General features: G+C 44.0%; 2 protein-coding genes across 6 annotated transcripts in view; both read left to right on the top strand.

Moving 5' to 3' along the window:
- Positions 1–15,890, top strand: part of LOC115263581 (GTPase-activating Rap/Ran-GAP domain-like protein 3) — a 598,953-nt gene that overhangs the window by 330,009 nt on the left and 253,054 nt on the right. The window lies entirely within an intron of this gene.
- Positions 1,923–14,754, top strand: LOC109399349 (uncharacterized). Its single transcript, XM_062856308.1, has 5 exons — positions 1,923–2,727; positions 2,783–3,494; positions 3,556–3,754; positions 3,819–5,911; positions 13,434–14,754. Exons 1-4 carry the CDS (start codon positions 2,613–2,615, stop codon positions 4,062–4,064), a joined length of 1,272 nt encoding a protein of 423 aa, XP_062712292.1. The 5' UTR covers positions 1,923–2,612; the 3' UTR covers positions 4,065–5,911; positions 13,434–14,754.

Below are 15,890 nucleotides of genomic sequence, written 5' to 3' on the forward strand. Positions count from 1 at the left end.
CCAGGAATTCCATACGAAAGTTTTCCAGGAGTTCTATCTGATATTTCTTTGAGAGTTTCATGAGAAATTCTTAAATTCATTTGGCAAATCTTTCCGGGAAACCTCCAAAAACTTCTTCTGGGATTTCTCCAGGAACTCTTTCCAGAATTCTTTAAGAAACTTCTTCCAGGATTGCTTCAATAACTGTTTTTGGGATTCCTCCGGGAACAGCTTTCAGGATTCCTACGGGAGCTCCTTTGGAGATTCCTCCAAGAATCCTCCAAGTTCTTCCAGGAACTTCTTCCGCGATTCTTTTTGAAAATCCTTTCGGGAATCTATTGCAATCTCCCTATGGGATTCCTTCAGGAGCTTCATCAAGGTCTCCTTCTGGGGACCTTCTGGAATACCTCCGGAAACTCCTGCCGGAATTCTTACAAACATTGCTTCCGGACTTTTTTTAAAGAACTCAATCCAGGATTGTTCTAACTATTTTTCTGGATTCCTCCAGGAATACCCCGGAAGTTCATTCTGAAATTTCTCAAATGTTTCATGGATGAAAATCCTACATGTTTATGTGGCATTCTTTATTGAATTATTCCTTATGAAGTTACTACAGGAGTTCCTAGAAGAATTCCTATAACAATCTATGGAGATGTCAATTTCTTGATTTTGTTTTGGCTGACCAAGCCATGTGGGAAATTACACTGTTGAAAATGCTTTGACATCCATGTGCACAACAGAACATGTGCTCGATGAACAAATTGAGATTTGAAATTATGAAAAGAAATCCACGTACTCCGGTGAGACTCGAACTCACGACTCCCAATTCGCTAGACGGGCGCTTCTATTCCTTCAAGCTACGGAGTCACTCGACTATCTCCGTCGCCAGCAGGCCTAGAACTGAACTCGATTCCACAATCGCACATGGTTATCTTCTTTTCACAATCCAAACCCCCTTCGGATGGGATTAGATGAACATCTAACACATTGTCTGTTGTGCACATGTATGTCAAAGCGGGAGAGGAAGTTATTTTTAATTGTCGAGAGCTTCGGGCACTGCCTTCCAATCACTTATTGGTATGGCAATTAGTGTGCAGTCGGACTCTCGACGGGTCGGTCCTCGGCCGACCGAATACGGTAAGGGTGACCGTAGCACCTTACAAATGTCAATTTCTTGATTTTGTTTTGGCTGACCAAGCCATGTGCGATTGTGGAATCGAGTTCAGTTCTAGGCCTGCTGGCGACGGAGATAGTCGAGTGACTCCGTAGCTTGAAGGAATAGAAGCGCCCGTCTAGCGAATTGGGAGTCGTGAGTTCGAGTCTCACCGGAGTACGTGGATTTCTTTTCATAATTTCAAATCTCAATTTGTTCATCGAGCACATGTTCTGTTGTGCACATGGATGTCAAAGCATTTTCAACAGTGTAATTTCCCACATGGCTTGGTCAGCCAAAACAAAATCAAGAAATTGACATTTGTAAGGTGCTACGGTCACCCTTACCGTATTCGGTCGGCCGAGGACCGACCCGTCGAGAGTCCGACTGCACACTAATTGCCATACCAATAAGTGATTGGAAGGCAGTGCCCGAAGCTCTCGACAATTAAAAATAACTTCCTCTCCCGCTTTGACATACATGTGCACAACAGACAATGTGTTAGATGTTCATCTAATCCCATCCGAAGGGGGTTTGGATTGTGAAAAGAAGATAACCATGTGCGATTGTGGAATCGAGTTCAGTTCTAGGCCTGCTGGCGACGGAGATAGTCGAGTGACTCCGTAGCTTGAAGGAATAGAAGCGCCCGTCTAGCGAATTGGGAGTCGTGAGTTCGAGTCTCACCGGAGTACGTGGATTTCTTTTCATAATTTCAAATCTCAATTTGTTCATCGAGCACATGTTTCTGTTGTGCACATGGATGTCAAAGCATTTTCAACAGTGTAATCTATGGAGGATTTCGTATATCAGCTTTGTAAAAATTCCCCCTGGAGTTTCTTCGTAAACGTCAAGGTCGCGGAGATATATTGTTCTTAGGAAAGTTACTACAATAAATTCAAACTTATCATTTCCAAAGTATTTTTAATACGAACAGACGTTTTTGGTAGTAAATATCAATATGACAATGTATTAAACATCAGCAAACCAGCTTCTCGTATCCACTTGTTCCAGAATATCGAAATAGAATTACCGATACACTTAATTATTATCATTAGCAGCTTATTATGCAAATATGTTTTACTGTACAAAGTATGTTTTGTTTAACTTTTCTTATGCGTAGATGAAGCACAGAAGACTGTATGATCTCCTCAAAATCTATCTGGTGAAGGATCAGTGATTATTTCAGTTTTGAACTGCATAAAAGTGTTCACATTCGGTAAAATTAGACTTTGTCAAATCAAACGGAAGTATTGCTGAATTTAGTGCGTTTGCAGTCAAAATGTCAAGGAAAAATAAAATCTCCACTAGGTGAATGGTTGTTTTTTCTTCAAGTTCAACATTATTTCTTGCATCAGATGGAATCAAAGAATATGAAAGCTGCTCTATTATTACAGTTGCATGATGTAGTCTGAATTCATAATTTATATTCAATAATGTTTTACTTTATCTTGTGCATTTTCCGCCTCGATCCGTCCAGTCGATGCAATCTACTCCTCACATCATGAAGACAATAGCTGGCCTCTGGAAAACGGTTAGATACTACAAACACGATTCGGACTTCTTCTTACTGGTGGATTTTCTTGTTGATATATGTGGTAAGAAAGTCGTCTGATCGGTACCCTCATCATTTGATAACGGTTTCGTTCGCAGGATACTACCCACCGAAATGGAACCCTTTTGCATTGTTCGCCTGGAGGATTTTAAAAGTTGGCCAATTGATACAGTATACATTCTACGGTTATCACTGCTATCTATCGGCTGCCAAGTGGCGCAACATTCTTTACTTCTCACTGAACATCAATCTTTTTGTCGGTCTGTCGGTGGGATTATTCAGAGGTCTCGCTCTAGCTTACTACCATGATGATTTGGTTAGGCTAAAGCACTTCATGAACTCAAGAAATTGTGGAAAAGATGACGCCAAAGCAAACTACTCACGGAAACTACACTTCTGGGCCAACAATCGTTTGGTCTTGATTGGTTCGACGATATTGGTGCTAAATGCGATCCACTGGTGCTTGACAACAGCCTTCACCGAGGATCTGTTCCAGATCCCGTTTTCGTTGGAATTTCTACCAAGCTCGGTGGCAAATGTCATTATCTATTACTACTCGTTCCAGATGCTGATCCAAAATCTTGGATATTGGCAGAGCTTCTTTCAGTTTGGATTGATGCTGTCGTTGTTGAAAAATGAACTCTTGATACTTTCGGATTATTTTGAATCAGTATACGATCGAGCTTTTCAGGTCTGCTGTGATAACGATCTTGAGTTGAAATACGAGGACAGTTCGACAGCTTCGAAAATGTGGGTAGCTATTAGAACAGACTTTATACGAGCAGCTGCTTATCACAGTGACTACATTGAGTAAGATATGTTTATGTTTCCAGTGGCGACATTAATTTGCATTGATTGTTTCAATTTCCAGCCATATAAATCTACTCAAGAAAGTTACGTACATTAGTTTTCTCGTACTCTTGTCGGCCACTGCTATTTTCGTAACTCTCAATAGTTTCCTGTGCGTAATTGATTTCTCCAGTGATGCTTTGGGATTGTTGGTGTTTGGATCTATATGTGGAATGGAATGTTTCTTCATATGCCGATTTCTGGATGAGCTGGATGAAATCGTAAGAACGTGTTATTAATTTAAAGACACAATCATGTATATCACATTTAATCGTTTCACATCAGAACCAGGACCTTGGCATGAAAGCGTACGCTATGGATTGGATGACCAGCATTACGGTGCCACGTAGGAACATGGAAGATTATCGCATCGTCAAGCGCACCGCTCTCATTGTGCAAGCTCAAGCTCAACAGGGGTTTGGTTTTCGTGCCGGTGGAATGTTTGACATGAATTTGGAAATGTTTATGCAAATTATGAAAATGTGCTACTCGCTGATCACCTTTTTGATGCAAACACAGGAATCGGAATAATGGGTTTGACTTTGGCCGATTAACCGGGGATGGAATCATAACTATAAAAACACAAGAAATCAAAGAAAATTAAGAGGATCAAGTAGGGTATTGTACCATTTGGGCAGGTTTATCTATTTTGAGCACTTGTCGCTATAACTAAGTCAATTTCAAACCGAATGATTTGAATTTTGTACAGAGTTAGATACTGTACGTGCCTAACCCCGTAACGTGGGTAGATCACCTTAGAATGGTGCGTTGCGGTGTAAGATCTACGAATTCAAATTTTGATCTTGATATTAGCCGTATTTTTAAATATTTCAAGATCAAAGTTTGGTGCTCTTTCCTTGTGTTTTGAAGTATTTGTGTTTCAATGTACTGCTAAATTACATTTTATTTCAGCAAGATTCAGGTAAATGTATCGTACGATATAAATAATATTTTAAAAATATGTAACTGTGGCGAGCGTATCACTAATATGTAGCTTATTTGACGTACGATGTTAATATTATTTTATATTTCAGATTATCAACCGAAGAATCTAGTAATTCAACCAAATGCCAACAATATGACGAGAAAACCAGGATGAATTGGGCATACAACTGATTCGAAGCAGTCTAACAATGGTGTGCCTGAACGTTAACCAAGCGTATCCTTTGGAGTTTACCCTTCCACTAACAACACCCTAATTCCCGTGACACCTAGGCCTGAGAGATCGTAGAGTTGTCTACATTTTTCATAGGTGTCCAAAACTAACCATCCTTTCCCATTCCTCAGCAGTCGCAAGGACGTGGCCAGGACAGTGCTCGACCATTGGAGGATTGCGTCAGTCTTGTCTAAGAGTCAGAGATTAGTCCCAAATCTTTGTGCTTTGGTTCGGACGGGAAGGATGCAACCCTCATAACAGCGGTCTAGGACTGTACCACCTACGAATTTGTGCGACTCGCTTAATGCTAATGCTAATGCTAATGCTAGTTAGATACTGTACGTGCCTAACTCTGGACAAAATTTCAAATCAATCGGTTTGAAATTGACTTAGTAATAGCGGCAAGTGCCCAAAAAAGGTACACCTGCCCAAATGGTACAAGACCCTAGGTATCACACGTGCACTCTAAATTGAAACAGAAAATCTATGTTTACAATAATATGTTTTGCACAGTAGCAGAATAAATTTGATTAGCACTGCAGAGAATCTGCCTGTTCATTATCGTAGACTTTTTTTTCTCGTGGGCTATAAGTCCTGTCTAGTCCTGAAAATGATAGGTCGTCCGTAGCGAGTTTGATTAATTTTCCTACATTTCCATCTAGAAACACAGGGTACACAGGGTCAAATATTTGACAAGGAAAGAACTCAAGAAACAGCATCTGTTTCACACTAACGAAAATTTGATCGAGTTAAACAAGGTGTTTGATCATTGGTTTTTTTTTCCTCCCCTGTTGGGGAAATTAAGCCACTGCGTCCAATAGGCTGAACTTTTGTGGCATGTCCCGTTTTGATATTCGCATCTAGCCAGCTAATTACCATGTGTCAAGTAATCAGCTACTGCCACGACGCGTCGTCTCCCAGTCAGGTGCAATGGAATTAATAAACTCCAAGACCTTTCCAGGTTTTGCAGACCAGATCTCACTGGGTTGCAAGCAACCACTATTTAGAAATCTTTGCCTGCGCGTGTATAAAGCACCACAACTGCAAAGCAGATGTTCCGAGGTTTCACGTTCCGTATTACAGAAACGACAGATATCACTCTGAATATGGCCAATATTTTTCAAGTGATACCTGCTCGGGCAGTGTCCAGTTACTAGGCCAGTGTATGTACATAGAGCTCTCTTGTTGAGCTCTAAGAGCTTTTTGGTTTTATAAGCATTTGGTGTTGTTACGGAGGATACTGCCGTCGCTCTTTGTACCCCTCGATCTAGCAAAAACGCGTCGCTTCAATAAATGACCGATGTCATGACAGGTGTTTATGACACTTTGGTACGAACGGTAGAGGTCAAGAGCTAATCCGTCATGTGTCGACTATACCTAAAGCAGTCCATAATTGATTTTTCCATTAAATTACACTATTAATTGATTAGTATAAACTAAAACTGAATTCGTGTTATCCAAAAATACCTTTTTGTAAGTACTACTGCATAAGACATGAATTACATAACTGAATTCCGAATTGATACTGAAAATATCTATTTGATTAGATTTGCATTACACCGATAACGCCAGAAAGCTGCATGATTCAGCAAATTGACAGTTTAGGACCCATAAAGTAAGTGATACTTATATGATGTGTGAATTCAGAGGTTAACCTTGAATCCTTACAGTTTAGCTGGTCAGAGTAGTGATTTGGAACTGTTGGTTATCAAATTAGGAGTGTGGACCAAATTTGTAAGTTAAGTTGAAAACTAATGGAACCCAAATAACTAATAAATTACTTAGCTTTTAGCGCATCAAACCACCAAAATCATCGGTGTTGCAGCTTAGAAGAATCCGAACACTCTTACGCCAACAAATCTAAAAGAAATTTGACACTATGCCAAGGAGTACTCGCAGTGCACCCGGTGGAAAATCGGACTGCATGGCATGTAACAGGCCAGATACGTTGCGAATGGTGTCTTGCTGTCAATGCGGGACTTGGTGGCATTTTGAGTGCGTCAATGTAAACGACAGTATTGCCGAAACAGATCGTACGTTCTTTTGCCCAAAATGTCAAAAGCCTTCACCGACAATTCCGTCTCAACTGAAGCCTACGTCCGAAGCAAGCAGGAGAAAGGCCGTCAGTTTATCTGGAGTTTCGTCCACCTCCAGCATTAGAGCTAGGAGGGCTCGCCTACAGCTGGAAAAACTCGAGGCAGAGAAAGCTCTGATGGAGAGGCGTCTAGAGCAAGCACGTCGAGAACAACTAATTAGGCACGAGCAGGAGAAACGGATGCAGGAAGCTGAAATAGAGCAAGCGCGCTTAAAGATGGAGCAGGCCATAATCGAAGAAAATTTTCGCGTTAGAGAGGAGGAGTTGATGGAGGAAGAAAGTGACGGAAGGAGCGTTTCATCCGAGCAGAGCAGCATTAGCAAGGTGCAACAGTGGCAGAAACAGCAACCCTATTCTGCACGGACTTCAACGATGACGGAAGCGGCGCCGACCACCGGCGGTTTGGTACATACTCAGGTAGCCCTCACAATTGGATCCGAAGGTAACATTGTAGACGAGGAATTAGAAGGTACGTCATTGAATCCATGCTATGTTGAGCCAGTTTTAGGAGGTATTATTGATAGGGCAGCTAGTATGTTAGGCGCTATCCCCGAGGTAGATTCCCTTGCACGCAATAGTAATCCGGGCACAAGCCGGGGCACTGCATTGCCATCAACCCTTAGTAAGCAATCAGATACGAATATCCTCCAAAACTCAAATAGTGTAAGCTTCCAACCGCCATGCCGCTCTTCGTTGGCAAACGCGAATTTGGCTGCGATTCGTTCTAATGCATCTCAGCGAGACGGTCGAAATGCAGCGTGTGAATCGAGTGGTGAAGTTCATTTAAGTGATGATCGAGTGAGTCAAGTTTCGGAGTGTGAAGTGCGGCCGCAGCGTCAGATTTCTGCAAATCCAGGAGCACCTTTACCACGTCCGCGACGAATGGGACCGGAAGCATCCTTCCCACGGCAACGAAGCAGTATTGTAGATCCGCCGAGGTTCCAACCGCAATCTTCGGTACTGTGGGCACCTCAAGCAAGTGCGACTGTAGGAGAACAGCGAATGCCGAATCACCCATCTCCCATCGAGAATCAACCTTTCCAATCATGGGGGCCGACTCCGCAGCAGCTAGCTGCCCGACATGTGATGTCGAAGGAACTGCCGACTTTCTCTGGTAACCCGGAAGACTGGCCACTTTTTATCAGTTCCTACAACAATACAACTCAAGCGTGTGGATACTCGGAAGCGGAGAATCTTGCCAGATTGCAGCGGAGCCTTAAGGGACATGCGTTGGAGTCAGTTCGTAGCCGCCTTTTGCTGCCGCAAGCGGTGCCTCACGTGATTGCCACACTGGAAACACTGTACGGTAGACCGGAGCTATTGATTCACACCCTTCTGCAGAAGGTCCGAGGAGTCCCTGCACCGAAGCACGATAGACTGGACACGCTCATCGGATTCGGAATGGCAGTGCAGAACCTTTGCGACCATTTGGAAGCCGGAGGTCAAGAAGCCCATCTTAACAACCCAATGCTTCTTTTCGAGTTGGTGGAGAAGTTACCTGCCAATATGAAATTAGACTGGTCGTTATACAAGCAGCGATGTGGTGATGTGAATCTTCGCGAGTTTGCCCAGTATATGTCTACCCTGGTACGAGCCGCAACGGATGTGACCTTGCACTACGGTCCCCGAGCAATACAGCAGAATCGAGAAGGCAGACCTGAAAAAAGCGGTAGGGATAAACATTTCTGTGGTGCACATTCGACGGAAGATTCCCCAATGCCGAGAAGGAAGGACGCAGAAGAAGCGGTGGGTAAACGGGCTACCACATCCCCCTCAACTCCAGCGTGCCTCATCTGCAAAGATCCAAAGCATCGAGTGAAGGAGTGCGCAGAATTCGCGAAAAGGAGTTTAGACGAACGATGGAAAACTATTCAACATTTCGGATTGTGCCGAAATTGTCTCGGTGCGCATGGCCGCCGACCCTGCAAGCTTTTCAAGCGTTGCGAAGTAGATGGGTGTCAGTTGAAACATCATCCGCTATTGCACTCCAAACTGGATAAACGAGATGTCAAACTGGACAGGAATGAGGATCAACCGCAAAGCTCGAGAGCTATGACTAACTATCATTGCACGGGGAAAACTACGCTTTTTCGCATCATTCCTGTGACGCTGTTTGGGAATAATCGAGCTGTTTCTGTATACGCATTCCTTGATGACGGTTCGGAGCGGACACTGATCGAGGAAGAGATTATCAATGAGCTTGGAGTTCAAGGCGAACATCTTCCTTTGTGCCTGCAATGGACTGCAAACGTAAGACGGACAGAAAGCGACTCGCAACAAGTCGCATTGCAAATATCCGGTGCCAACGGGCTGAAGCATACGCTATCAGATGTCCGTACAGTTAGCCGATTGGACCTACCACAGCAATCATTGAACTATTCCAAGCTTACGGATGAGTTTCCGTATTTGCAAGGACTTCCGATACAAGACTACGACCATGCATTGCCTCGTATCTTAATTGGGAACGATAATGCTCACATAACTGCCACTCTCAAGTTGCGGGAAGGGCAACCTGGTGAACCCATAGCGGCAAAAACACGATTAGGATGGACGGTCTACGGGATTAATCCAGGAAATCCAGTTGATTCGGCTCACATCTATCACATTTGTGAATGCCGGAATGAAGACTCTCTCCATGAATTAGTAGCACAGTTCTTCAGTGTAGAAAGTTTAGGAATATCGACCGTCACTTGTCCGGAGCCAGAAGATATGCAGCGGGCCAATAGGATTCTTCGAGAAACTACCAAGCGAGTGGGAACACGGTACGAGACCGGGCTTCTCTGGAAATTCGACAAGTGGGAATTCCCGGATAGCTACCCGATGGCAGTGAAACGGCTGCAGTGCTTGGAGCGACGAATTCAGAGCGATCCGGTGATAGGTGAGAGCGTGAAAAGGCAGCTGGCGGAGTATAAGGTGAAAGGATATATTCACAAAGCCACGGAAGAGGAGCTCAACGAAGCGGATCCACGCCGTGTTTGGTATTTACCTCTCGGCGTTGTGCTGAACCCGAAGAAGCCATCGAAGATACGCATTTTTTGTGATGCTGCAGCCAAAGTGGATGGTATTTCACTAAATTCAATGCTCCTGAAAGGACCAGACCTCCTCAACTCTCTGTTGGAAGTTCTCTTCAGTTTTCGCGAAAAACGAATCGCTTTCTGCGCTGATCTGAAGGAAATGTTTCATCAGATACAGATACGAAAAGAGGACCGACAATCGCAGCGCTTACTCTGGCGGGAAGACCCAACGAGTGATCCGGAAGTATACCTTATGGACGTCGCTACGTTCGGATCTTCGTGCTCCCCATCCTCAGCGCAATTTGTCAAAAACTTGAACGCCACGGAGTATGCGAAGGAATATCCAGCTGCAGCAGTTGCCATACATAAAAAACACTATGTGGATGACTATCTGGATAGCGCAGACAACCTGGAGGAAGCTGTGAAGATAGCAGAAGATGTACGGTTCGTGCACTCAAGAGGTGGATTCCATTTGAGAAACTGGTTGTCGAACTCTAAAGAGTTTCTCGTACGGGTCGGGGAGAGCGAACCTGCCTCCGAGAAAAATCTCCAGCTGGCTACAGGGAGTTCAACCGAACGCGTTCTTGGATTGTTTTGGAGACCCGATAGAGATGACTTCACATTTAGCACGGATCCTGCGAGGCACGTGGTGCAGCCGACGAAGCGTCAAGCGTTGAGCGTGGTTATGAGTACGTTCGACCCATTAGGATTTCTCGCATTCTTCCTAATCCAAGGCAAAATCCTCATTCAAGAGTTGTGGAGAGCGAAAGTTTCATGGGATCAACAGGTACCGGAGAAGATACAAGAGCGTTGGGCTCGGTGGATGGAGTATTTTCAATGTCTGGATCAGATAAGCGTCCCGCGTTGTTACTTTCCACGGCATTCGGTCAAGGATGTCCGATCGCTGCAGCTTCAAGTTTTTGTAGACGCAAGTGAAGAGGCATTTGCTTGCGTGGCGTACCTGCGAGCAGAGATTGCGGATAGGGTTGAAGTAGCATTGGTGGCCAGTAAATCCAAAGTGGCTCCTCTTAAAGCTTTGTCTATACCGAGACTGGAACTAATGGCGGCAGTGATTGGAGCACGTCTGCAAGAAACCATAACTAGTGGGCATTCATTCCGTATTGATCAAATCAATATTTGGAGCGATTCCAAGACAGTGCTTGCATGGATAAAATCTGATCATAGAAACTACCGTCAATTCGTGGCCTGTCGAGTAGGAGAGATACTTTCGAAGACAAAAACCGATCAGTGGCGGTGGATACCATCCAAGGAGAATGTTGCGGATGAAGCTACCAAATGGGGTAAGGGGCCAAGTTTTTCGCCGAGTAGTAGATGGTTTAGAGGCCCAGACTTCCTGTATCTGTCAGAGGAACACTGGCCAACGGATATCCAGCTGGAAAACGAACATACGAATGAAGAACTCCGTGCTTGCTTGGTGCACCGCGAAGCAATAGCTGAGCACTATGTGGATTGGAGACGTTTTTCGAAATGGACACGCTTGTGGCGTGCGACGGCGTACGTTCATCGTTTTGTACAAAACTTGAGACGAAAATTGGAGAAAACTCCGCTGGTTTTTGGACCGTTAACCCAAGACGAACTGGCCAGCGCGGAGACAACTATCTGGCGATGGGTGCAAAACGAGGTGTATCCGGACGAAGTGGTCATGCTTTCCAGAGCTCGCAGCGGGCATAGGAGTTTCGGAAGTTTGGAACGAAGCAGCAAAATTCGTAAGCTGTCGCCGTTCATAGACGACGCCGGGGTAATACGCATGGAGAGTCGAATAGCTGCAGCCACTTTTGCTTCGTTCGACACCCGTTACCCTATTATTTTGCCAAAAGATCATCCGGTAACTGAGCTGTTGATCGAGTGGTATCACCGAAAATATCTTCACGGGAATGGAGAAACCGTCGTGAATGAGGTGAGACAGCGTTTTCATGTACCTAATCTACGAACGGCGATACGCAAACAAAAAAAGAAGTGTACATGGTGTAAGTTGAAATTAGCTGTGCCAGCAATTCCACGGATGGCTCCGCTACCGGGAGCTAGATTGAAGGCTTTCGAACGACCTTTTTCGTATGTCGGAGTTGATTACTTTGGACCGGTAGCCGTTCGCGTAAATCGAAGCAGCGTTAAAAGATGGATAGCTTTGTTTACGTGTCTCACCGTCCGTGCTATCCATCTGGAGGTCGTACACTCGCTCACCACTGAGTCCTGCAAGATGGCCTTCCGCAGATTTATAGCACGCAGGGGTGCGCCTGTAGAAATCTACAGCGATCGGGGAACCAACTTTGTCGGGTCCAGTAACGAACTACAACGGCAAAAGTGCGCAATAGACCATGAGCTCGCCGAAACTTTCACCAACGCGAAGACCAAGTGGATCTTCAACCCGCCCGCAGCCCCGCATATGGGCGGCGCGTGGGAACGGTTAGTGAGATCTGTGAAGACAGCTCTAGCGGCGATGTACACAGCTAGAGTTCCCAATGAAGAAACATTAGCAACGCTGGCAGCAGAAGCAGAAGGTATAGTGAACTCGAGGCCACTAACTTTCATTCCGCTCGAAGAGGAACTACAGGAAGCGTTAACCCCAAATCATTTCCTGCTGCTGAGCTCCAACGGTGTTGTTCAATCTCCAAGAACGTTAACAGATTCTACTGAAGCTTGCAGAAACCAATGGAACCTCTGTCGCGTCATGGTGGACGCATTCTGGCGAAGATGGGTTCGAGAATACCTGCCAGATTTAACTCGTCGTACCAAGTGGTTCGAAGAGGTGCCACCCATCCAAACAGGCGATTTAGTAATCGTCGTAGAAGACAACGTGCGCAACGGGTGGATACGAGGACGGATCGCTGAGGTGATCCCAGGATGTGATGGCCGTATACGCCAGGCAACGATACAGACAGCTGCGGGACTGATGCGACGACCGATTGCCAAGTTGGCTAAGTTGGACGTACAGAGAGGTAAGGCTGATCCAGGAGAGCCAGAACAGCTTACGGGTCGGGGAGATGTTACGGAGGATACTGCCGTCGCTCTTTGTACCCCTCGATCTAGCAAAAACGCGTCGCTTCAATAAATGACCGATGTCATGACAGGTGTTTATGACACTTTGGTACGAACGGTAGAGGTCAAGAGCTAATCCGTCATGTGTCGACTATACCTAAAGCAGTCCATAATTGATTTTTCCATTAAATTACACTATTAATTGATTAGTATAAACTAAAACTGAATTCGTGTTATCCAAAAATACCTTTTTGTAAGTACTACTGCATAAGACATGAATTACATAACTGAATTCCGAATTGATACTGAAAATATCTATTTGATTAGATTTGCATTACACCGATAACGCCAGAAAGCTGCATGATTCAGCAAATTGACAGTTTAGGACCCATAAAGTAAGTGATACTTATATGATGTGTGAATTCAGAGGTTAACCTTGAATCCTTACAGTTTAGCTGGTCAGAGTAGTGATTTGGAACTGTTGGTTATCAAATTAGGAGTGTGGACCAAATTTGTAAGTTAAGTTGAAAACTAATGGAACCCAAATAACTAATAAATTACTTAGCTTTTAGCGCATCAAACCACCAAAATCATCGGTGTTGCAGCTTAGAAGAATCCGAACACTCTTACGCCAACAGGTGTTATAAATCGTTTTGACTGATTGCAATTTTTGTCGTCCATCCAATTGGATATCACCCTCTGCTCAGCCCAGCGTTTCAGGTCCATTTTAATTGTACAGTTTGAAATACCACAGAATGGTTCTGGGCCAGCAAACTGTAAATTGGAACCACTTTTAGCAAGCTCGTCTGCCATTTCATTCCCTTCAATGCCACAGTGACCTGGAACCCAGTATAAGTTTACTGAATTCCCTTGGAACAGCCTGCGCAGTGAAAGAATGCATTCCCAGACAAGCTTTGAAGTGCATTTGTAAGCGCACAATGCTTTTAGTGCAGCTTGACTATCTGAGAAAATACAAATATTTGCATATCTGTATTTTCTCTCAAGGCAGATATTTGCGCATTTCAAAATAGCAAGAATCTCTGCTTGAAACACCGTAGGATAGTGTCCCATCGCCACTGAAATTTGTATTCCAGGGCCGTAGATTCCTGCTCCCGTTTTTATTCCAACTTTTGAGCCATCTGTAAAGAATTTGATTGACCCTTGACGAACAGTGGGACCTCCGACTTCCCAATCTGCACGAGTTGTTTCGTGCAACTTGTAAGGAACATCATGGTTCTCCACAGGTTTCATCCAGTCTTTAATCATTTTCATTACTGGCCTATTTTGGAAGTATTGTGAAATGCTCAGGTGACCTACAAGATCACCTGGCATAAACTTTTCAACTCGTTCAAGTCTCAGCAATTCCTTTTCTGCTTCTAATTGCACGTACTCGTGCAAAGGTAGCAGATTGAGAATCGCATCTAAAGCTTTTGATGGTGTGCTTCGCATCGCTCCTGTAACAGCAATGGACGCAAGACGTTGAATTTTCGCAAGCTTTGATTGCGTGGTAGCCTCTTTTGTTTTTGGCCACCAGACAAACGAAGCATACGTCACTTTTGGGCGTATTATGGCAGTATAAATCCACATTATCATTTTTGGTTTCAAGCCCCACTTCCTGCCAATAGTTTTGGAGCATAACCAGAACGCACTTGTTGCCTTACCGATCACGGACTCAATTTGAGCATTCCAGTTCAGTTTAGCATCCAGTATCAAACCTAAGTATTTGACTCGATCACTAGGATGAATTTGTATCCCTCCAAGCCGAAAAGCTTTTAGGTTGATCTTCCTTCTCCTAGTGAAAGGGACAATTACGACTTTTGACGGGTTGATGCTAAGGCCCTCCTTAATACACCATGAATGTGTATAGTTTAGAGCCCTTTGCATTCTCTCCGTAACAGTTTCGTCATACTTTCCTCTCACTATTATGACTATATCGTCTGCAAAGCCCACAACTTCGAAACCTTTTTCCTTCAAGCTTCTTAGAAAATCGTCTACAACTAAGGACCACAATAGTGGTGAGAGGACTCCTCCTTGAGGGCAACCTTTCGTTGCCCTTACTGTTATAGAAGAACTTCCCAGCTCAGAGGTGATTTCTCTTTTTGCAAGCACAGTATAAATCCAATGTATGATACATTGGTCGAAGTTTTTGTTCTCCATGGCACGCTTCATAGATGAATAGGAGGCATTATCAAATGCTCCTTCTATGTCTTAAAAGGCACATAAAGCTATTTCTTTTGCTGAAAACGTTTTTTCCACCTTTGTTACTAGCGATCATTGGTTTCTTCTCGGACAAATAATAGACCCTGTGTACTGGGATCTTAACCTTTCATGACGCGCGCCATCAAGCAACCGAAACTGCACCGCGCTCGCACTGTATGCGACGAGCGAGGTTTTTTGGTAGTGTTGTACTTTTTACAACAGCGGGCGTGCTGAAGGGTTAAATGGCAAAATATGATAGTCGACAAACTTAATGTGAACCTCTTATTTTCTTCCCTACAACTATTACCTAGGGCTAAGAGCTGATGTTCTTATTTAAATACTTACTGCATGAAAGAGCTAGATTGAGAAAAAAAAACGATCATTTAGTATGACTAGGACGAACTAGCACCCTTACTCCGTTAACATTCAAGTTAGAACATGATGCTCTTGATGATAATTGAAAGACAAAACGCTACAAGATTGTGGAATGTTTTATCATTTTCTCTGTCATTGTTGATGCATACAAAACATCGGAGATGTGTTACAAGCACTTAAAGCAATCAGGCCTAATTTAATTTAAAGAAAATCCTGCCCCTATTCGCATGTCAGTCCCATGTTGCTTTTCAAAGCGCATACCTTTTGTACTAGAGCTCCAATTATTTCCAAAGAAATGTGTTCAATTCATGCATATCCTTTCCGTGGCATATTGAGCTGTGAAATGAGGCGGGAAAGCTATCAAATTTGTTTTAAATGACTTCGTGAGTGACAAAAATATGATTCGCATTAGAAACAACATGGGACTGACATGCGAATAGGGGCAGTGTACACATCATAAACAACTTAATTCTGTGTTAACCCTCGAGCATTCGCGTCTTCGGCCACCTTCAGCGACACCG

The sequence above is a fragment of the Aedes albopictus genome, chromosome 3 (genome assembly GCF_035046485.1).
Source record: "Aedes albopictus strain Foshan chromosome 3, AalbF5, whole genome shotgun sequence".
Taxonomy (NCBI): Eukaryota; Metazoa; Arthropoda; class Insecta; order Diptera; family Culicidae; genus Aedes; species Aedes albopictus.

What these genes read in the sequence shown, in the direction of transcription:
- LOC109399349 (XM_062856308.1), top strand. Translation starts at nt 2,613, where the DNA reads ATGCAATCTACTCCTCACATCATGAAGACAATAGCTGGCCTCTGGAAA. An exon ending in TTTTCTTGTTGATATATGTG is followed by an intron (nt 2,728 to 2,782) that starts GTAAGAAAGTCG and finishes TTTCGTTCGCAG; the next exon opens with GATACTACCCACCGAAATGG. An exon ending in TATCACAGTGACTACATTGA is followed by an intron (nt 3,495 to 3,555) that starts GTAAGATATGTT and finishes TTCAATTTCCAG; the next exon opens with CCATATAAATCTACTCAAGA.